The sequence below is a fragment of the Lissotriton vulgaris genome, chromosome 7 (genome assembly GCF_964263255.1).
Source record: "Lissotriton vulgaris chromosome 7, aLisVul1.2, whole genome shotgun sequence".
NCBI classification, from domain to species: Eukaryota; Metazoa; Chordata; class Amphibia; order Caudata; family Salamandridae; genus Lissotriton; species Lissotriton vulgaris.
Genome location: NC_141695.1, coordinates 176,190,048 through 176,214,220, shown reverse-complemented (window position 1 = coordinate 176,214,220; position 24,173 = coordinate 176,190,048). Strand labels below are relative to the sequence as shown.

The following is a 24,173-nucleotide window of genomic DNA, read 5'->3' as shown; positions in this document are numbered from 1 at the left end:
TAAGCAAACACACGGTGGTGGTGAATACTGGAGCAGAACAGCTGTCCCCTTGCAGAAAGCCCAGCAGATGCGAGAAGCCCACGGACGCTGCCCCTCCTCTTTGACGCGCTGAGAAAGACGCTGTCTTTTCGTCTGCCGAGAAAATCCAGCTCCGGCGTTTCCAGCCTACCCATGCGGGTGACTGGGATATCGGGTCCTGAGAGGGAGATACCAGACCTCCTACATTCTATTCCAGAGATACGTTGCTGACTAAACCCTTAGAGAGAATTCTTGAATCAAACTCTAAGCAAAACCAACTTAACTTAAACTGCTACTTACTTACTCCCTCCCACGTATTAGGCTTAGGTCAGGTACACCGGGGTAGGCGTAGTTAGAAGCACCAGTTGAGATCGTTAGCCAATGTATATATGAATGTATATATTTTATTCATTTTAACTATCTTATGGCTAAGAAACCATATCAATGCTTTTACAGTATTATTTCGTAATACTCCTTTTACTGTACGCACTTTTCATTATAACAAGTCTTGCAATTGTGGCAATTTATTTCTCTTGCATGAGAAAGAAGACAGCTCAATAAATAATATCTTTTATTGAAAACGCCCGTCTCTCTATTCTCTGCACCCTGGTGAAATTAACTCTGCACAACTGACTGAGTGAAATAGCTGTCTATTGTTTCACACGACTCTAGAGATTGACTCTTATTCTGGGGAGCAAAGTTGTCCTGTTTATGCGGTTGTCGGAAGCTGAATCCCTTCTGGTCTGAGCCAGGGAAGCTGATCACTTCCTATTCAGTCAAGAAAGTTTCCAGTGACCTGAGCTAGCTGGCGCAAACCTAAACTAAGTCTAACATAGTCAGTAGAGACCTAGAAGACCTCAGTCCTACATCTACACTACTGTTTATGTTATTCCAATGCGCAGGGCCTATAGGGAAAATAGGAACTACACTACATGGCGCCCAACGTTTGGTAAGGCGATAAAACTAACCCAAATCGTTAGAGTAACTCAGTCGTGCTTTTTCACACAGACCCTTTCTCCCGTAAATACTCCAATAGACGTCTGGAGTGGGTGAAAGGTTAAAATCCGCCGGAACTTAGTAGGAAGAGATTCCTATGTAGGGTTTCTGGTTTAGTCAACATTGAAGGATACAGTGTTCCAAAATATTGTGGACCTAATCTTTTGTTTCCTTGGAAACCTGCTCTGCAAACTTTCATTAAAACAATGTCAAATAATGGCGATAACAACGGAACCAATGAGGTCGCAGTAGATGCGAATCAACCGGGTTTCAATGTTACAGGGATTAATGAACCGGATACAATCCTCATTCCGGTCAACATAAGAAAAACTATAACTTTAAAACTTATAGAAAACGGACTGACAGCACGAGGTGGTACAGTCATTTTCGTGATAGAGGCACACGAATATCGGCAGACAGAGGTATTCTATTCATGGATAAACTTTCCAGCGGCAAACGCTACAACACACGAGTTCCACTATTACAAAATGGTGGAACCACCGGAAGAATACGCTCCTTTCGAGGAAATTGAAATCCCATTAAAATACCAAGAGCACCTGCTCTGGTTTAAAGGCGCCCTAAAACATAATGATCACATTACCAGGCTCGGTCCACTAGGTAGACCAGGAGCAACGTGGCCATTTCTAGCCAGCTACACACTACCTCCAGACATTGATAAAATGTCAAGAGAAGAACTTTTAGCACAGCTAAAATTATTAATTAAAATACACAGACAGTTAGTCCAATATGTAATGCGGACTGCAACAGTCCAAACAGCTGTTAATATTCCACAGCTAACCCCTCATCAGGGGAACACAAATAAAATCACACCACAGAACATACAATCATGTCTTGGAAAAACACCCGCAAAACGGGAACAAATTCCATTCTGGCTAGCACAAAAAATAACTCAAATAGAGGCAGTATTCCCGAATACTACCCCTATTGAGAAACACAGAATTCTGACTATCTGCCTTCCAATGGGGGTCGCACCACATGTGGAGGACTGTGACACTTGGGGCACAGTCTTTGCTTCCATTTACACAAAAACACATGGTGTTCCGTCCATGGCGGTAATACCAGATGTGCTAAAACAAATTCAGAATGAATACGGTCCAGAACCTGTTTAACTCTTGGTATGGAATTACTGAAAGACTTCAAGCAGGTCTCGGCTATATTACTAGCCAACATAAAAGGAGAAGCAGGATCTGTGGCGATCTGCCAGAAATTTAAAGAAACCGATATAACAGATCAACCAATTGAACTTGCCAGAATCATAGAAAATGCTATGAAGAATTAGGTAGAGATAGTTTGGGTAGGAAACCAGTAAAACCCCAACTACTTGAAAATCCTGAAAAAGTTTTATTAAAAATAATCTAAACATTCCAAAAAAGAGCTGGGATGGAAATAAACAATCCACTCCCAAAGAAAAAGTTTTCCAGTCCAGAGCAAGGTCTCCTCGACGGAGAGAAAGAACTCAGAATCGAGAACACCAGTCTCCCCAGAGGGAGCACTCTGAGAAAAGATTTAACCTTAGAAATAGGGATAACTTGAAAAAACCTGATAGATATCAAAGTATTGATACACGTCCCTCTCGATCTTTTTCGCAGAAATCTGAAAGAAGAGGACAGTCAGATCCAAGGGAAGAGCACACCAAGTCCAAAGACAAGGAACCTGCTTAAAGTAAAAAATTAGAATTTCCAAGAAAGAAGGTAGCCAGTATTAGAGTAATCGAACATGCCGAGAATACTGAGGACACAGCTGAAAAACGGAGAGTGGGCACAGACAATGCTAGACAGTGCAGCAGAAATCAGCATAGCTCGCAAGATCCTGATGAGTCATCTGGACACAGTGGACACAAATGAATACATTCAAGTAGAAACTGCAGACACCAGAGTTAGCGAACCTCATAAGAAATACGAAATAACACTGCGTATAGAGGGAGATAAGACTAGGAAAATAAGGGGTCTATTTTGGGATAACCTCTCAAAAGGCTATGGCATCCTGTTAGCCGAGAAAGATTGGCCCCCAGAGTTTGTCAGGGAGTGCCCTCATGGCGAAGAAATTATTATGCCTGCCTTCTCAAATCCTATTCCAATTCACACTAAATATATATATGCAAGGAAATGGGCAATAGCTCAAGCACCTGCATTATATAAATATCATGTAGGATGGGATGAGGACTCTCCTCACAAAATCCAGTTAAAATGTCAACCAACTGCACAAAGGCAGTACCCAATTAAGCAAGATGCTAAAAAACAGGTCAGGGAGATTTTAGATCAACTTGAATACCAAGGGGTGATTGAAACATGCACCTCTCAAATGAACAATCCTTTGTTTCCTGTCTCCAAACCAGACGATTCGTATCGTCTAGTCTTGGACTACAGACACCTTAACTCATGTTGCAAAACATTTGCTGTACAAAATTCGCACAGTGCTGCACTAATGAATAACATAGTTCGCAAAAAATACAAAACAACATTAGACATATCTAATGGGTACTTTTGTCAAAATATTGCACCAGAAAGCAGGTACTTGACCGCTTTCTCGATAGTGGGGTCATAGAAGAATTTCTGTAGGCTCCCACAGGGATTTAAGAACAGCCCAGGACTATTCTCAGCCAGAGTAACAGAGTTACTACAAATATATGATGATGAGGCATTATCTTATGTCGATGACATCTATCTCACAGACGACGACTTGGATACTCACTTGAAAAGCGTGAACACCATAATACTTGGATTCGCAGCAGAGGGGTACAAATTCAACTTTAAAAAGTCACGAATTGCCCATCTAACAGTCTTATTTTTAGGATACAAATTATCAAGTGAAGGAAAAAGCCTAGCGGACAACTTCTTAGAGAAGTGCGCTGTACTCCAAGCACCAAAAACGCTGAAGAACTTACAATCGATTCTAGGCTTCCTGAATTTCGCAAGAACTTACATTCTAAACTATGCAGAGAGGATTAAACCTCTCTACGAATTAATAAAACCTGATTTTAAACCAATCGACTGGACTCAAAAACACACAGAAACTTTGTGATCACTACAAACGAACATGTTAGCTAAAACAAAATTAGAAACACGTGACAATACACGCAACCTTGTAATCCGGCTCATCCCAGGAAGATGCGGATTTACGTACCTGACCTCTAATGAGTGAGAAACGGTACCAATAGCCTACAAATCACATTTGTACACACAAGCAGAAAAAACATTCAGTCTCACAGAAAATATTGTAAAGGCAGTGCAAACTGCTGTAGCGGGAGAACGAGCACTAGCCCAAGGCAAAAGAATAACTGTTTTCACAGCAGAATCAGCCTTAGAGGCGCTTTTCAGCCCAGTAAATCTAAAAACAGTGGCACTAGATCCGAAATGGATACAGTGGGAAAATTCTCTTGCTGCAGAAGACGTGACATACTATTTTGTCCCGAACATGAAAAAACTGAATGATTTAAAATATGAAAAAGAATATCCTCTGCCAATCGAAATTCTGCCTCTCCAACAGTACTCTTGTATAATCTATACAGACAGATTTGTACAGCATTACAATGTAGATGATAAATCATACAATGCAGCCTGCGCAATTGTTAAAGGTAGCTGGCTCTGCGGTAAATTCAGACCGAAAATAACAACTGAATCACTGAGAAAATGTTCGGCTCAGCGAGCTGAAATCAGATCTTTAAAGATGGCGCTTGAAAATGCCGAACGTGAATTCCCGACACTAATCGTGTGCGATTCGCATTTTTGCGTCAATTCTTACAATAATGATTTGCAGAACTGGGTTCAAAATGATTACAAAGATGATACAGGTGCCACAATCAAGCATAAAATGCTTTGGAAACAAGTAGTTCTATTACAGAAGCCCCGCTTGCTTTGTTTTGATTAGTAATAGAACTCCTGCGAGCACTGTAAGAACGACCAGTTCTTAGTGACCTCTTTTTTGAGGTCTTATGTCCAAAACTTACGTCAAACTCTGCACCTTTCAGGCATAAATATACCAACGTTGCCTTAAGCAAACACACGGTGGTGGTGAATACTGGAGCGGAACAGCTGTCCCCTTGCAGAAAGCCCAGCAGATGCGAGAAGCCCACGGACGCTGCCCCTCCTCTTTGACGTGCTGAGAAAGACGCTGTCTTTTCTCCTGCCGAGAAAATCCAGCTCCGGCGTTTCCAGCCTACCCTTGCGGGTGACTGGGATATCGGGTCCTGAGAGGGAGATACCAGACCTCCTACATTCTATTCCAGAGGTACGGTGCTGACTAAACCCTTGGAGAGAATTCTTGAATCAAACTCTTGGCAAAACCAACTTAACTTAAACTGCTACTTACTTACTCCCTCCCACGTATTAGGCTTAGGTCCGGTACACCGGGGTAGGCGTATTTAGATGCACCAGTTGAGATAGTTAGCCAATGTATATATGAATGTATATATTTTATTCATTTTAACTATCTTATGGCTAAGAAACCATATCAATGCTTTTACAGTATTATTTCGTAATCCTCCTTTTACTGTACGCACTTCATTATAACAAGTCTTGCAATTGTGGCAATTCATTTCTCTTGCATGAGAAAGAAGACAGCTCAATAAATAATCTTTTATTGAAAACGCCCGTCTCTCTATTCTCTGCACCCTGGTGAAATTAACTCTGCACAACTGACTGAGTGAAATAGCTGTCTATTGTTTCACACGACTCTAGAGATTGACTCTTATTCTGGGGAGCAAAGTTGTCATGTTTAAGCGGTTGTCGGAAGCTGAATCCCTTCTTGTCTGAGCCAGGGAAGCTGATCACTTCCTATTCAGTCAAGAAAGTTTCCAGTGACCTCTGAGCTAGCTGGCGCAAACCTAAATTAAGTCTAACATAGTCAGTAGAGACCTAGAAGACCTCAGTCCTACGTCTACACTACTGTTTGTTATTCCAATGCGCAGGGCCTATAGGGAAAATAGGAACTACACTACAGGAGGTTACTTCCACGGGAACAGAGGTGGTGTGCTATTGAACGTGAGGCATTTGCTGTGGTCTGGGCACTGAAGACGCTGAGACCATACCTGTTTGGGACTCACTTCCAGGTTCAGACAGACCACAGGCCCCTCAGATGGTTAATCCAGATGAGGGGGTGAGAATCCAAAGATGTTGAGGTAGTTCATTTCCCTACAGGGTATGGACTTTACGGTGGAACACCGACCTGATACAAAACACTCCAACGCTGATGGTCTGTCCAGATTTTTCCACCTTAGTGATGAGATCTCCCAGGAGGCAAGGTAGTGCTCCCCACATTTCAGCTGGAGGGGACACGTGTTAGACCTGGCACCAATGGCGTGGGTCTCCCTTCCATTTTTGCTGTTGCCTCATGTGCTTTTGCTGGTGTTAGATGCTTTGGGCACTGTGCCACTGCTGTCCAGGGCCACAGTGCAAATGTTCCCTATTGTAAATTGTTGTATGGATTAGTGATTCCATGTTTGGCTGGTTTGGTTTACCTGTCAGACCCTAGTACAGTGCACCAGGAGTGCCCAGGGCTTGAAAACCAAATGCTGCTGGTGGGCTTGCAGTACTGGTTGTGCCACCCACGGATGCAGCCTGTAAAAGTGTGTCTAAGGCCTGCCATTGCAGAGCCTGTGTGCAGTCTGGTACTCCCCTGCTGACTGGACAAGTGCACCCACTTGCCAGTCCATAAACCTTCCCTTTTTTTCATGTCAGACACACCTATGGTAGGCCCAAGGGCAGGGTGCATTGTAAGTATAAGGTAGGACAAGCCCCCTGGTGTGTGTGGCATGTTTTAATAGTGAATTACAGCCATTTTCGTTTTTCACTATTGCAAGGCTACATGTTCTCCATAGGCCACAATGGGCAGTTACATTATTACATCTTACAATCCTAACTGACTCCGGGAACACAGTAGAAATTCGAGTTTAGTATGCCTGGACTCAGAATGATAAAATGCATCTTTTATTGAAGTTGTTTTTAACATTGTGTTTGAAAATACCACTTTTAGAAAGTAGGTATTTTCTTGTTTAACTATCCAGGCCTGCCTCTGCTAGGTTGTGTATTCATTGTCTGGAGTGTGAGTGACAGGGCTGGGGGATTCCAAGAGACAGGATGAGTTAGCCCAGTGGTGAATAGAGAGATCTGCATCTAGATGGGAGGCAGGAGTTGCACCTGGGACCTGAATAGGGCTGTGCCTTCCCTCCACTGTGGTGCGTCTGATGTCTCTGCCCTGCACTGTGAAAGGAGAGAAGGAATCATGTCAACAGAGTGCTCCAGGGCTGTGCTTTTCTTTCACAATGCTGGTTCCACCTCCTGTGGGGTGTCTGATGTTTCTGCCCTGCACTGTGAAAGGAAAGAAGGAGTCATGTAAACAGTGCTCCAGAACTGGTTTGGACTGGGCAAAGGCCCCTCTGCCCTCAGAGGAAAAAGGATTTTGGGGTATAAATATTGGGACCCTGATCCCAAGAAGTTAGATCACTTTTGGACTACAAGAAGAAACCTTTGCTGAGGAGAGGAACCTGAAGAAACTGATGCAAGACTATCCCTAAGCTAAAGTGCTGCTTGGGGGATTGGCCTGCAGCAGTTGCCTGACTGCCAAAGGAAGGAGAAAGACGCTTTGTGCGCTTTATTTCAACTTGTGAAGGATGCCCAAGGGCTTGGAAAAGAGCTTCCCCCCTGACCGAAGTCACAGGACCAGTAGACTTCACCAGCCTTTGTGGATTGCTGCTGGGAATGCGGTTTCAGTGGCTACAAAGGCAGGGAGCTGTGACCGACTCTCACAACCGGCCCGGTGTCCTGTAGGCACTGCATCGAACACCGTCCTCATCGAACAACGCAAGCTCTGAGCTGACCGACTCCGTTCCGACGCCGTCACCGAGCCGTTGCCTGCACCGCGACTTGTGGACACCGCGACGTGCAACGCCTCGCTACACCAAATTGAACTGGTCTGACCGACACGATCACTGTTGCTGACTTCGAGTCCTATGAACTCATCGGAGTTGGGCACCGCTCGCACACTTCGCGACCCACTGCCCGACTCATATCGCTGCCCGGACTGATCGACGCCAGCTCCCACAATCAGGCTGTGTCGCTGAACCGCATACAGCAAGCACCGTCTCTCCCTGCAACGTATGCCTCAGACCCACCGACTCCCTCAACGGGCCGTTGCCTGCACCGCATCGAGGGACAGTGCGTCCTGCAACGCTTTCTTTTCTGCACTGTGACAAACTCCTCAAGTAAAGGTACTGTGACTGAGTCTTTCGACACTTGAGTAGGTCCGTACCGACGCGGTCCGCTGGATTTGTTAGACTCTGTCATTTAAGCAGCGTTGAAGCCGGACAGGGCTACCGACTCGCACAGAAATTTGATTTAAGCATTTTTAACAAGAACTCTAGATTTCTATTAGTATTGTGGATTATTTTTGTCGTTTATGGTCTTGTGGTAAATCTATATAAAAGATACTTATTTTTATAAATATACAACCTGTGAGGTGTCCATTTGTAGTGTTGGCACTTGATTACTGTACGTATTCACAAATGCTTTACACACTTCCTCTGAGATAAGCCTGTCTGCTCGTGCCAAGCTTCCAAGCAGGTGAGCAGCGGTTATTTTAGGAGTGTACTCCCTTACGCTGACTAGAGGAGAGGGTCCCTATTTGTCACAAGTAACTACCTGTGCCAACTAGAGACACCCATTGCTAACAGGTGGTATAATAGAAAGTGTTGTCACTCCAGGTAAGATGCCCATTGGTTCTACCTGCTACTCCCTTAAAATGCCTCCTAAATGTAGTATTTGGGTGGCTCCCCCAGACCTAGAAACTATATTTGCGGCGACGAAAGAAGACTACCCTGCAGAGAAGACTGAAGGCGCTGACTGCCTTGGCCCCAGTCTTACTGGCCTCTCTCCAGCTTCTCAGAACCTGCGATCTGTCTTGCAGCCAGCAACCTCTGAAACACCTGGGAGGACTGCTGCCTTCGAAAAAGACTCCAATCTCCTGTGGACTTTTCCAGAAGAAACTTACTCTAAGGACTCAGGATCCAGGGGTGTGTCCTGCCCACTCTGCGCCCACGGCCGAGTCGGAGTGTCCCACCTGTGCAGTGAGGTCTCCCAGTGAACCTGACCTCGAGCCCAGCATTGGCTGACCGCTTCTGACCTCCACGTTGGCACCTGCAGTGTGAATCCAGGGTCTCACCCCGACCAGCTCCGGTAATAATACTCCCAATGTCAAAAGGCACTCCTGCACCCAAAGCCCCTGGGCCTTGGTGAGCTGAGCCACCGGTGGCCCTACGGCTCCCTGCATATCTACTTCACTCTGCTGTCGTTGTTCTCCCTCCTGCGACCTTCATTGGCACACCTGTAGCCTCTTTGACGAAAGGAGAATCCTTATTGAAAAGAATTGGAATCCCGATGTCGAATTTGCACACTGTTGCCCCCGTGCCACTTGTGTTGAAGGTTTGGTATATACCTGACCCTGGCCCTTGCTGACGTTTAATATGGGAATTGTAAGTTTAATACTTACCTGTGTAACCGCAATATTGTTTTGCCCATAGGTTAACATTGGACTGTGTTGAAATGTTTCGAAGTCTTGATTTTTTTCAAAATGAAAAATATTTTAAATTAAAACGTATTTACTCTATCGGCCTCAAGTCTGATGCTCAGAGGAAAATTGTTAATTTGCCTTTTAATGGATCAATGCTGTTTGGATCACATGCAGACGATGAGATGGCTAAAATGAAAACCGAACTAGATACTCTCAAGGCTGTTGGCCTGGAAAAAAAGAAAGAGTTTTGTCGTCTCTTTCGTTCCTACGACAAACGGTCTTTTCAACAGCGAGGGCAAACATCGAACTGGTCCTCATAAAACCAGGGCCAATCTCAACAGAGGTCGCAGTTTCAGCAACACAGACCTGGACGTGGCAGAGGCGGAAACAGACAGCAGTCGACAGCTTCAAAACAGCCACAAAAACCATGAGATGTACCTTCCTCCAAAGCGGTTGTCCACTCCGGTGGGAGGAAGCATTGCATTATATCTGGACGAGTGGAGACATTTGACAAAGGACAAGTGGGTTGTCGACATCGTTCAGAACGGATATCTTCTCAAATTCAAGAAACCACCTCCTTCCATATTTCCAAAAAGTGTTTTTCCTCTGAACCAAAGTTTGCAGCAAAAAGAAGTGAACACCTTATTGAGCAAAAAAGCCATAGAGAAAGTTCCAAAGCCACAAAGAAATCAGGGGCTTTATTCTTGTTTTTCCTTGTGCAAGAGAAATGTCCCTCTGCAGAGTACAGACCTATACTGGATTTGAGGCTGTTGAACAGATACATTCTAAGAGAAAAATTTCGAATGTTGGCACTTCATCAAATCTTCCCTCAACTTCACCAAGGGGATTGGATGTGTTCCATCGATCTGAAAGACGCATACTTTCATGTGCCAATTTCAAAGAGACATCGCAAGTTTCTGAGGTTTCAAGTGTCTGTTCAGCATTACCAATATGCAGTTCTGCTGTTCGGGCTGAAAACAGCTCCCCGAACATTCTCCAAGTGTATGGCTGTGGTTGCCGCCTTCCTTCGGAAGCAGAGGATTTTCATTTACCCTTACTTGGACGACTGGCTCCTGAAGAGCTCGTCTCCTTCTCTGCTGCAGAATCATCTCTCAAGATGCCTTCAACTGCTACACAAGCTGGGACTTAAGGTCAATTGCAAAAAGTCCATACTAAACTCTACGCAACGGATTCATTATCTGCGTTCCCTCCTCAACACTAAAACAGTAAACGTGTGTTTTTCGGAGGAGAGGTGGTTATCAATCCGAGCAAAATGCCAGATTCTTCTTCATACAGAATTCCCGTCAGTTCGTCAAGTGCCGTCTCTGCTGGAGTCTATGGCTTCGTGCATCTTTATAGTGCCAAACGCAAGATTGCACTTGCGCCCACTGCAACAATGTTTAGAAGATCAATGGATGCAGATATCACGGTGCTGGAAGGATCAGATAAGTCTTTATCAGGCAGCCAAGGATTCTATCTGATGGTGGATGAAGAGATAGCACTTAATGAAAGGAGTGCCGTTTCATCAGTATCCTCCAAGACAGACGCTGGACACAGATGCCTCTCTCCAGGGTTGGGGTGCTCACATGGGCCCTTTGCAAGTACAAGGTCTTTGGTCCGACTCCGAGAGGGGTTACCACATCAATCAACTAGAGTTAAGAGCTGTACACCTGGCTCAAGTCCCTGTTTCCGTCGTTCAAGTCTCGATCCCTTCTGATTCAGACAGACAATACGACAACAATGTATTATTTGAACAAACCGGGAGGTACCCGGTCAAGGACTCTCTCCGTGGAGGCTCAAGCCATCTGGAATTGGCTTCTGGCAAGGGACTTGTCAATAGTAGCTGTACATCTGCCGGGGTCTCTCAATTCTCAGGTGGATTTTCTCAGCAGAGACTTCATCGAGGCCCACGATTGGGTTCTTAACGACCAGATCGCAGACGACATCTTTCAGGCATGGGAACTCCAGACATCGACCTGTTTGCAGACGCGGGAAACGCAAAATACCCCGTCTTCGCATCCAGATTTCCCCAGAAAGGATCTCAAGGGAATGTCCTTTTGATAGAATGGTGCCAGAACTTACTGTATGCTTTTCCACCGATCCCATTAATACCAGCAGTGATCAACAAGATGTACAGGGTCAACTCCAGAATGATTCTAATAGCCCCGGAGTGGCCTCGCCAGTGGTGGTTTCCGGACCTCCTTCAGTTATCGGAAGTGCCACACAAGAGATTGCCATGTCGCCCGGATCTTCTGTCCAAGCAGGCGGGGAAAGTATTCCATCCCAACTTGTCCTCCCTTCAGTTGGCAGCATGGCTCCTGAAGTCATCCAATATGGTCACCTACAATTAAATGCAGACTGTATGGATATTCTGAAAGAGGCTAAACGTCCTTCCACAAGGAAGTCATATGCTTTCAAGTGGAAGCGATTCTTCTTATGGTGTGTGGACAAGGGACATGATCCCATCCAAGGTCCAGAGCAGGTGATTTTACCTTATTTGCTGCATTTGGCAAAGTCTGACCTTCAGTTTAACTCTATTAAAGTTCATCTAGCAGCTATCACCGCCTACAGAAAGTCACCTAACCAGACTTCTTTCTTTAGAATTCCGGTGGTGAGAGACTTTCTGGAAGGCTTAAGGAAGGTGTACCCTCCAATCAGAACTCCTCCATGGGAGCTTAACATTGTGTTGACATAAGTTGATGGTAGCTCCTTTCGAGCCTATTCATAAAGCTTCCTTACAACATTTGACTTGGAAAGTTGCGTTCCTGGAGGCCATTACATCCGCTCGTAGGGTGAGCGAAATCCAGGCTCTTTGTTGTAAGGAACCTTTCACTGTGTTCCATGCTAACAGGGTGGTTCTCAGAACGCATCCTGGTTTTCTGCCTAAAGTAATATTGGATTTTCACATTAATCAAACTATTACTTTACCGACTTTCTTTCCCAATCCTGCGAATCCTCCAGAAAGATCTCTCCATTCTCTAGATCTTAAGAGGGTCCTCAAGTTTTATTTGGACAGAACAAAGACATTGAGGAAGTCAGACCGTTTGTTAACTACAAACAAATGGTTTAATACGAGGAATGCAGCTTCCAAAAGATCCATTTCTAGATGGATTGTTTCTTGTATTCTACTGGCCTACCAGCTAGCCAACAGATTTTTGTCGGGGAAGCCAAAGGCTCATTCTACTAGGGGTAAAGCTTCTACCACAGCTCTCCTAAAATGTTCCGATGGTGGAAATTTGTAAAGCAGCTACATGGCGTTCAGTGCATACCTTTACTCGCCATTACTGTCTTGATTCGGACACAGGCTGATGCTCAGGTTGGGCAAGCCTCATTGAGAAACTGGTTTGCTAATACTAGCTGATATGTCCGGGTCAAAGTGATTTTCTGTTTTCTGCTCGGCCGCTTGGTAGTGGGTATGAGCTTGCTACTCTATTCAGTGCTTATGACTATTGATGAATATCCCTGGAAGAGAAGGATAAGTTACTTACCTGTAATCCTAGTTCTCTTCCAGGGGTATACTCCTCAAAGTCATAAGCACCCTCCCGCCTCCCCGGTCGAGCAGTGGCAGTTGTTGGATATGTTACTGTTGTATTTGCTATGCAGGTCCTACAGGTTTTTATACCGTACAAAAGAACTGACCTAACTGTCACCTGTGGGGCATGATGGGTGCTGGGTTCTCCTAGAGGCCTTAAAGGCAAAGTGTTCAGATTCTCTGAGGCCTTAAAGGCGAGGTGCCAGTTCCCTTTTCTGTACAGGGATGTTATTTGTTTATGTAGCCTTATAGGCTAATAGCCTTTCATTACCTATTTTCTTTGATGAAAATAAAAGGTGTTTTCAGCAGAATGTAACTAATGTTCATGTCTTTTTCGTACTGTATATTTTATGAGTTATTTTCATACTACAGAAAGACATGTAATTGTGGCTTGCTTAGCCTATTGGTTATGTTTAGGGCTGCATATTATTTTTTATACATGTGTATTTGTATAATTTTTTAGTACTTTGTACTCTATATATTTTACACATATATATGTATTAGGCTATATGTTCCGGGTTCCCGTTTATGGGCGGAGATAATTCAGTGCTTATGACTTTGATGAGTATACCCCTGGAAGAGAACTAGGATTACAGGTAAGTAACTTATCCTTTTCCAACAATGGCCTTATAGGAAAGTTAAATCTGTTTCGTCATGTTTCGACTGAATAGCAGTGTACCCAGTGTTGAAGTTCAAGATTATCATCAGGTGATCCCAAAAAAATAGAAAAAGTGGAAGTGAGCAACCACAAAATGGTCAATTGTGCTTTATTTAAGGAACTTACTGAGAAGTCCCCATTGAGGGTAAGTGTACTAAGATAAAAAAAAAGTTTTACCTTTGCTACTTAGTGAATTTTGTTTTTTAAAGCTGCAAATGTACATGAGCTGCACACATTTCCAACTGGTAAAAAGAAACATATGAGAGAGGTTGTCCTAAAAGTAGGTGTGCCTGAGAGACTGTAAAAAAAACATTCAAAAGGGGAAAATAATTGATTTTAAAAGTTTGATGGTTGTGGGTGTGTGGTCAGATTTAACACTACTCCCCGGATTATAAATTACTAGCAGAGCTGCAGATGATCCATTTAGAGCAAGAATGACAATTATAAAGCAACTCCCATTCCATCCTCTACATTTGCCTTCACTCTCGAGTACTGGATCCACATACTCAACTTCTACAATGTCCACTTAGGCTGCCTAGGATGCTATAAACAGTTTTCTACATCCTGATGGATGTCCACGGAAACAGCATGAGTTGCACTTTGTAAGAACTTATCTTTGATAATTTCTTCGGAAATGTAACACATTTGCCAGGATGATTTTTTGAAATACTGCTTTGGACCCATTCACAGGTTTTGTCTGAAGTGTGTGGGCAGGACATCACTACTAAACATATGCTTCCAACAGTTATACGGATGGCTGGGGATGCTGTTGCAAATGTTCGCTTCAATGTCGCCAAATCCCTGCAGAAAATTGGACCAACTCTTGACAACAGGTGAAATGTAACTTTATTATAGACCTTTTTCTAACTGAAATTTTCATCTAGGCACAGTGAATAATCTTTCATGCCTTTGGCAAGAGAGGTCTGTTGTATTAGACCTATCTTGGAAGTATGGTCAACTGTAATGGACTCATTTGTGCTGCTTTTAATGTTTATAACCTAAATTGAGCTGCATTATAATAGCAGGAGTTGGGAGAATGAGGGACCGTTTGAGCTTGCTTACCACCCTTTTTCTCAGTTACAGTTTTCTCATCAGGCAGTTTGAAGAGTTACTCATTCATTAATAATTGAGCAAGCGAATTTTCAGTAGAGCTTCAGCTATAGAATACCACCTATCATTCCTGTCTTACAGTGAGCTCTCTCTCAGTAATGTGGTGTGTTTACATGTTCAAGGTCTTCTTTTACTAAATACTAGGAAATAGGTTTCAGATGGAATAAAGTATGGTCTTTTCAAAACTGTTCAAATTAGGTGAAAGAACAATTCTTTATCCCCAGTTTCAGATATTCTCACATCAATGGCATCTTGAGTAGTACTAAAGAAAAATGTTCACTAAACCATTTTTGTTATCCACCTAAAAAAGGAAAATAATTCTGCATAGGCTTCATACTGAGGAAAATGTTCAATTTTACTTCAAAGCAGTCATTTAACCTATTAGCACCAGAACACACCAAATTTCCAGTTGGTCAGTTTGTTTTTCCATCTCCACAGCATTCTTTGAGCACAGGGCAGTCCCTTAATTTAACTAGTAAATGTTGTGTTGACTTTGATGAAGGGATCTGAGATGTCAAGGAGCAACATATGGCATTAAGCTGCTAGAAAAGGTGGGGAGTTAGATTGCTTCTGATGGGTATTTTTACCTGCAAGATTAGCCATATCTTTTGAATAGGCCCAGGCGCCAATGGTGGCATCTCTGAGCAGCTCCTCACTGTTACTTCTAGGGCACTACAGGGCTAGTGTGCGTACAACAGTGCCACATGCTAGCGTGCAGGGGCAATTGCTATTAAACAACAACAAAAAATCCAGCTCTGAGCTGTCATCGGGGACATTCAAAAGATGGGAAATCTGCAGTATGCACCAGAAAAAGTGTTACAGAACAGAAGTAAATTTTTCTTTCTGAACTAAGGTTAAGCATATGAACATGTTTGTTTTAGTGATTGGCAGCCAGGCAAAGTGATTAGAGTGCCTCTTAATGGGGGAATTTACAGAATCTTCCTATAAGTAGTCTGGCCACAGGTGTTTTCACTTTTTGTAGGAATACCAGAATTCTAACTGAGATTGCAAGGTAAATGCTGTTACTATAGTCCATTCACAATTGCATAGATACATTCACCACATTAGATAGAACAGAATTCTAAGGCGTGTCTTGTGATAGTAAAAGCATGAACTGGTGGTTTTTAAAACCTGCTTATTGCTAAACAACCTGTCACTGATGAGCGTCAGTGGTTCTGTCGGGTCCTTTGAGCTTGTACGACCAGGTACTACTCAATTTTTTTTAACCGGTTAATCCCTGAACATTCTTTAAAGGGCTAGAAAAATCCTCTTGCGCACTCGCTATAGTGAACCAGATTTAATCAGATGAGCTATTTTAGGGCCTACTCCGCCTTTCTGGAGAGTAGAAGACAAACTGACTTTTGACCTCTGTCTCTGAAAGCGTAGCAAATGTGACAATAAGATTTAAAGGCATCTTCATCTTCATTGCACACAAAGAGATTGAGCAGTAAAGATGCCTTTAAATCTTGTTATCTTGTCACATTTCCTTGGCTTTCAGAGACCGAGGTCAAGTTCATTACAGTTAGGTTGAGTAGATTTTCAAGTTATTAGACGGTCCAGTAAAATTTTTATGATTTTTCGAGCCCTGACTTTACCATTGATAGCCAACCCTAGAGTTTTCACTTCACTTGAAATGTTCCAGAGAGGGAGAGTACCATATTCCAAGAATACCTTCGATTTTTATCCAGTATTGGGGTATCTTTCATAGATTCACATGCCTGAATCATTCCCCGCCGCCGAGGCGGGAGTCCCACGGTAACAAATATACAATAGCAGTGCCTTAGTAAAAACTGTAGTAGGATGACAAGACTATAGGCCCAAACAGGCCCAAATCTTAGTAGCCGATCTACCTCCTTATGTAAAAAGAACTGAAAATAGTTCCAACCAATCAGAAGTCAGCACCCTCTAGAACCTTCCCGTCAGAGGCAGTTCTCCTCCGATTTTCACCGCACGCCGTGTGGGAGGGAGTCTGCCTGCGTGCCTACTCAGTTTTTCTTCATTGTTCTTTCAGGATGTCTGAAAAGAAAGCTCTCTTGCAGGCTTGCAGGACCTGTGGTAAAAAGAGGGTCCTTGTAGATGACCAGCACAAGGAATGCATCTACTGCCTACATCCTAATCATATTGTAAAGAATTGTAGGATTTGTCGAACCTTCCCTGCCAAGACCATCAGGGACAGGGAGGCAAGAGTTCTTTTATGTCTCAAATCATCTTCTACAGATGAGGAGGACAGGGCCTCTCCTTCCAGCAAAAGAGCCAGATCCAGAGACAGCTCTTCTCCTGAGGGGAAAAAACATCATAAATCCTCTCACAGAGCTTCAGATCACTCAAGGAGGTCATCTTTACCTCCTGCTGGATCACCTTTACCTCCGCCTTCAGAATCTACTAACTGCAACTAAAACAGTGAGTAAAGCCCAGGTCAAGACTGTCACTGGTGTCTTCTCACACAGTCTCTGTGACTTCTTCTATTTCAAGCTCTTCTACTACGGTATCTACTAGAGCTATAACTTCTACGATAATGTCTTCTAAAATTTCGACCACTAAGAAAACTTCTGAGGACACTACCTCTTCAAAATCGTCGTTCGTTAATCCCGTCGACGACGGTACCATCAGTTTAGTCATCACAGACGAAAATCCTGTCTACCTCGAAGCCATCGTCGTTCAAGATCCCGTCGTCGAAGAGTCTTTCGACACCGGCCCCATTCGACTACGACCTCGTCAATGAAGAGCCCATCGATGGCAGCACCGTCGACTACGATTCCGTCAACGACCAGCCCATCTGTGACACAGTCGGCTGTTGTAACTTTATTTATTTGCGGGTTTGTATCGCGCTAGGATCATCTCCCGGAGGAGTATCTCCGCGCCTTTGAGAACCTTTTCAGCTTGTAACAATAGGTAGGCAGATGTCAATAATTAATTAGGAAATAAGAATGTTTTTAACTGTTTCCTAAATGGGAGATACTCCTGACAAAGTCTCAAGGAGAGAGGAAGGCTGTTCCACAATCTTGGTCCGGCAATGGACAGAGCTCTTCCACCTTGTCTGGTCTTTCTAGCTCTTGGAAAAGACCTTGTTCACTGGATCTCAAGGATCGAGCAGGCCTATAGAGAGAGAATCTATTATTTAGATACTCTGGGCCTTTGTTCTGGAGACTTCTATGTATAGTGCACCCTATCTTGTATTTCACCCTTTGTTTGATGGGTAGCCAATGTAGGGTGTTCAGAAGAGGCTACGATGGTGTGCGGGGAGGCTGATTTAGGACAAGACGGGCCGCCGTATTCTGGACTACCTGCAATCTCGCAATAACTCCCTCGTTTACTGATAGGAGCATCCCGTTGCAGTAGTCCAGTCGACTCAGTATAAGGGCCTGCACTAACGTTCTCCTAGTTGTATCAGGGAGCAAGGGGAAGACTTTCCTCAGCATAGCGATCACATGGAAACATGAGCCCACTACTTGATTGCTGTTTTGTTTTAAAGAAAGCTCCTGGTCCAGACGCACACCGAGATTTTTTACCACCTGCTTTGGCTCTGGGACTGGGCCAAGATCTTGCGACCACCAGTCTGGGGACCATAGGAGCTTTGCCTCACCGAACAGCATCACCTCCGTTTTTGCCACATTGCATTGCAGGAAGTTTGATGCCATCCAGTGAGCTACTGCCTTCATCCCCAAGGAGAAAGAGTTCCTGACCGTATCCGTAAGATGTTTAAACGGGAAGAGGAGTTGGGTGTCATCCGCGTATGACATAGGGATGAACCCATGGGATCTCATGATGTTTGCCAGGGGGGCCACATAGATATTAAACAGGGTTGGGCTTAAGCAAGACCCCTGTGGCACCCCCTTTGAGATCCCCAACTCCTCTGACCGGTAGGCACCCAAGGTGACGGTCTGGGTGCGGTCGGTCAGGAAACTCCTCAGCCATGCCAGAGCTACACCTTCCAGACCGATGTTGACAAGTCTGGTGGTCATGATGTCATGTGACACGGTGTCGAACGCCGCAGACAGATCCAGCAGAACCAGGATGACGGAATAACCCCCATCCTGGTACATACGTAGATCGTCTGCGACTGACAGCAAGGTGGTCTCGGTGCTGTGTCTCGGCCTGAAACCCGACTGAGAGGGATCCAGTCCATGTGTCTCCTCAACAAACTTGGACAGATGTCCATTAACAAACTTCTCCATCATCTTGCCCGCAAAGGGAAGGAGAGAGATGGGTCGCAGGTTGGCAAGATCCGTCCAAGGAATGGTGGTATTTTTCCTTAGCGGTCTTACCAATGCCCGTTTCCAATCTCTCGGGACTTCTCCCGTGCTTAATGACAGATTAATCAGTTTCTGTATGTCTGGACCAAGAATATCAGCCAGCATAGGCATGATCCGGGCGGGGACAGTATCCTGCGGACTACCGCTCTTAGTTACTTTTATAAGGGAAATGACTTCCTCCAAAGAAATAAGGGGAAAGTTTTTTTAAACGATTGGCCAGTGTGTTCTGCTGTATACTATTGTGAGGGAGGTTGTTAAGATCGGCCACTTCCATTGATTTAGTGGCCAATATCTTCGCATAGATCGTGTCAATTTTCTTCATAAAGAAGGATGAGATCCTGTCACATAGTTCTTGGTAAGCAATCTCCGCCGTCTCGCATGCTACAGGCTTGGTAAAAGTTTGCAGGATTTGAAAAAGAACTTTAGAGTCCTTCCCAGCCTCTGCGAGTTGCATCGCAATATGGCTTTTCCGAGCCATCCTTATTGCCTTATGATAGGATCTAAGGGATGTTAGGTAGCATTGTTTATCCTCCGGCTTCCGGTACAGACGCCCATGTCGACGAAGAGCCCTTTTCTAACCACAAGTCCATCTTTGAAATCTTGGTCTGGGTTACCTCAGAAATCTCAAGCTTCTCCTGTTGCTTATACCCATTTTCAGTTGAAAACATACCATAGACCGGAAAATACCAACATTTCCCCTTTGTTACCCTCACATTTTTTAGAGACCTATGTAGAGGAAGAAGATTCTGATGAAGATGAAGATGATGATGAGGAGGACGGCCCTTTTGGGATTGCGCGCCATCCATCAGAATTACAGATAAAATGTCAGGATGAAGATGAAAGCTTCCATGAACATTTTTATCAGGAAGATTTGTCTACACCTTATCATAGACAATCGCATAGAGAACCAAGTTCGGAAGACACAGGTCATCTTCCTTCTTCATTAATTCAACATTTCCAAGCCATGTTTGCCGATTATCGGCGGAGGTTTCCACCTACAACCTCTACTCCGATGATACCTAATGTTCGAGGCATGAGGGCTGCTGAATTCATATCTGTGCATAGATCGCCGCCTAGTGTTGGGTCCGGATGATTGCACATTGTTGTCCTGGAAGAGTCTTCGAAGTATCACGAGATAGGTGGCTCCTCCCCTGGACTACAGTACGCATGGGCATCCTCTCCATCCCCAGATTGTTTTTTTCCGCCATTGGGTTCGGATGTCTAATCTCTTACTCCAGTTAATTAACTTGTACTCTTCTGTTCCTTCGGCCAAAAGTCCTTTCTTAGCGTCGGTATTGTTTCGTTCGGTGCCTGGCCCTTTCGGTTCTTCGATCGGCGTCGAATAAAGACTCTCGACGACTCAGGCCCAAACTACATCGACGATAGAACGGACCCCGTTTAAGCGGTGTCCTGTGTGTCATTCCAAATATTCTAACTTAGATGTGCACCCAGTGTGCAACACCTGCTTGTCCCCCGACCACGACGAGTCGAAATGTTTCGCCTGCTCAAAGTTCCGATCTAAGAAGACTATCAAACTTCGGCGCGCGGCGAGGCAGTCGGCCCGGCAGTCGGCTCCGGCACCTGCAAACATCTTCGATGCCGGGGACGAGGAACTCTTCCAAGATGAGGAAGAGGCGGAAGATGACGTTCCCGAAGAAACGTCGGAACCGGCGTCAGAACATGACTCTACTTTCAACATGGACGAGCCAGACGAGGAGTTCGGCCACGACCAGGATGTCGTCGAGATAGGGGACGACGAACAGGCCCTTGCGGCCGTTGATGACGACTCCGGTGGTGAACCGAGTCCGCCCACTGCTCCGGGGCCTATCATTGACATTCAGCCCGCTCCGGCTCCGGTCGAGGCATCGCCGAAAGGCCTTACCCAAGATCTGTCCTTTCGGTCTACAGCCCCGCCTCATAGCCAGGCTAAGACCCTTTCAAAGGAGCCATCGGTCGATTCCGTGAAACCGAAACAGTCGAAGGAGAAATCGAAACCGAAACTGCTCAAAATGGTGGTCGGGTCGACGCCCGCCTCAAAGGCCGTCGTCGATCCTTCGCCGAAGATACCCGTCGGCGCCAACACTGGGATTCTGAAGCAGGGCCCTGACACCAAGACCGTCGCCTCGAAGGCCTCGGCGCCGGTGCCTGCGTCCACTACCAAACATGGCGAAAAGGGCAAGGCACTTCCTGTCGGGAAAGGTCTGCAGCCACCCCTCTCGGGACTGAAGCATGGGCTGGCGAAGAGGGTCGAAGCCGCGGCAAAGGTCGCCCCGAAATTATCGTCGACGCCGAAAGTCGGAGGCGCACCGCGCACTGAGGGCGATTCGACGCGCTCAAGCGAGCGGCCTACTCAGGCGTCAAAGAAACACGAAGCCGGCACTTCCGCTTCCAAGCAGGCTGGATCGACGCCACTAAAGTTTGGCCTTCCACCCACTGCACGCCCAAAGTCTCAGGAGGCTTCCAAGGTGGCAAAGGTGTCCTCACATGCACAGGTCGTCTATCATGAACCTTCTTACGACAACCTACAAAACTGTTCATTGACTCGGAGTCGGGCAGGCTTACCGTCCACAAGCGGAAGATCGCGCCTGAACAGCCTTTGGAGGGTTACAAAATTCCACTAAAAAAAGAAGATGGTCTCCCCCACCTCTCCGGTTCTTGTTGAACATCTTCAGGACTACTCACACCATGCTGTTCATTCTCCTACACAAAGTGAGGAGGACTTAACTGCAGACTACAGCCAAATGGGCTTCACTTACAATACAGACACTGATCAAGATGTCTCCAATCAGTGGTCAGGGGCAGCGGATCAAGGCGATGACCCTGATGACCCCCAGGTCACCCCGGACTCTCAGTCCTATAATGTCAAACAATCTCCAACTGAGGACACCGCAGCGTTCAATGCATTGATAGAGCGCGCTGCACTCAATCATGACGTCGAAATGCATGCTGAGCTAGTGGATGAGGACTTCTTCTTCGACACCTTCTCCACTTCTGAACGCTCCACCAAAACACTGCCCATGCTTAAAGGGGTCCTCAAACATGCCACAGCCATTTTCAAGGAGCCCACAAAATCCACGGATCGACAAAAAATACAGGCCTGCTCCAGTGGACCCCACCTACATCAAAGGACAGCTCCCCTTGGACTCCCTTGTGGTGGCTAACGCGCGCAAAAGGGCTAACTCTCAATCAACGGGAGACGCTCCCCCTCCGGACAAAGAGTCCAAAACCTTTGAGGCATCGGGGAAGCGAGTGGCGGCGCAGGCCGCTAACACTTGGAGAATAGCCAATACACAGGCCCTGTTGGCTAGGTACGACAGGGCGCACTACGACACCCTGGAGCAATTGATGCAGCACATGCCTGATATGTACAGAGAGGCTGCGGAAATGGTTATACAAGAGGGTAAACTGATCTCCAATGCGTCCATCAAGTGCGCACTGGACGCAGCGGACACTGCAGCGAGAGCAATCAATACTAGCGTGATGCTGCGACGCCACGCATGGCTTCGCATCTCTGGGTTTAAACCCGAGATCCAAACTACACTTCTTAATCAGCCGGTTAATCCGGACTTCCTGTTTGTACCCGATGTGGACACCACACTCGAGAAAATGAAAAAGGACACTGAGACGGCAAAGTCCATGGGGGCTCTCCAGTCACAGCAGTTTCGGAGCGGTTCCTTTCGTTGCTCCGGTAACAGGGGAGCAACAAGAGGGCAGGCTCTACAGCACTCCCAGTATACCAAAGGCAACACGCAATCTGCATACACTAAAAACACCAGAGGTGGTTACCGTGGGAACAGCGCCAAAGGGAGAGGCCGCGGCAATAACAACGCCAGGTCCTCCACTCCCAACAAACAGTGACTCCTTGTCACTGCCCCCCGACCATCTAACACCTGTCAGGGGGAGACTCCAGCAGTTCCTGCCACTCTGGGAAAACATCACAACAGACAGGTGGGTGAGACAACTTATCCGTTACGGCTATTGTCTAGAATTAACCTCCACCCCCCCCCCCCCCCAACATACCCCCAAGAAGCCGTCCTATGTCCGCAGAGCACTCACACTTATTGCAGCAAGAAGTTCTCTCCATGCTGCAGAAAGGGGCCATAGAACTGGTGCCTGCCGAAGAAAAGGGTGCAGGGGTGTACTCCCTGTACTTCTTAATTCCAAAAAAGGACGGGTCGCTAAGGCCCATTCTAGACCTCAGACCCCTCAACCAATACATCCTCTCGGAGCACTTTCACATGCTAACTTTACAACAAGTCCTGCCGCTGCTCCGTCAGGGCGACTTCCTAGCCACCCTGGACCTCAAGGATGCGTATTTCCACATTCCCATTCACCCAAGCCACTAAAAGTATCTCAGGTTCACAGTCAACAGTCAGCATTACCAGTTCAAAGTCCTGCCATTCGGGGTCACTACCGCTCCCAGGGTTTTCACCAAGTGCTTAGCGGCTGTGGCAGCGCACTTGCGCAGGGAAGGTGTTCACGTGTATCCCTACCTGGACGACTGGCTCGTCCAGGCAAGGTCTGCCGTACAGTGCGGCTGCGATATGTCGCGGACCATTCACCTCCTTCACAGTCTAGGGTTCTCTCTCAACTACGCAAAATCTCACCTGCAGCCGGCCCAGGTCCAGCAGTACCTGGGGGCGTCAATAAACACCCAGTCGGCCACGGCGCAGCCGGCCGCAGCCAGGGTCAACAGCATACAGGCGCTCATCCGGAGGTTTCAACCTCAGCACTTCCTCCCGGCACAGGTTTTCATGCAACTGATCGGCATGATGGCATCCTGCATATTTATAGTCCCGCACGCGAGGCTGCACATGCGACCCCTCCAGGAATGCTTAGCCCGTCGGTGGAACCAGGCTCATGGCCATCTAAAAGACCTAGTGTTGGTGACCGGTCGTGCTTACAACTCTCTGCATTGGTGGAACCCACGAAACCTTTGCAGGGGACGACCGTTCCAGGAGCCTGTACCACAGATAGTACTGACGACGGACGCATCTCTCCAGGGTTGGGGGGCACATGTCCTCCACTACACAGTGCAGGGACTATGGACTGCCCAACAGCAGAGGATGCATATCAATGTGTT

General features: G+C 45.9%; 1 protein-coding gene across 2 annotated transcripts in view; it reads left to right on the top strand.

Annotated features, from left to right (window-relative positions):
- LOC147701127 (uncharacterized) overlaps window positions 1–24,173 on the top strand; it is a 208,286-nt gene that overhangs the window by 122,983 nt on the left and 61,130 nt on the right. For both annotated transcript variants that reach the window (XM_086929894.1, XM_086929893.1), the window contains exon 13: window positions 14,418–14,560. In XM_086929894.1, the coding sequence (XP_086786020.1) occupies window positions 14,418–14,560 (143 nt within the window). The remainder of the gene's footprint in view (window positions 1–14,417; window positions 14,561–24,173) is intronic.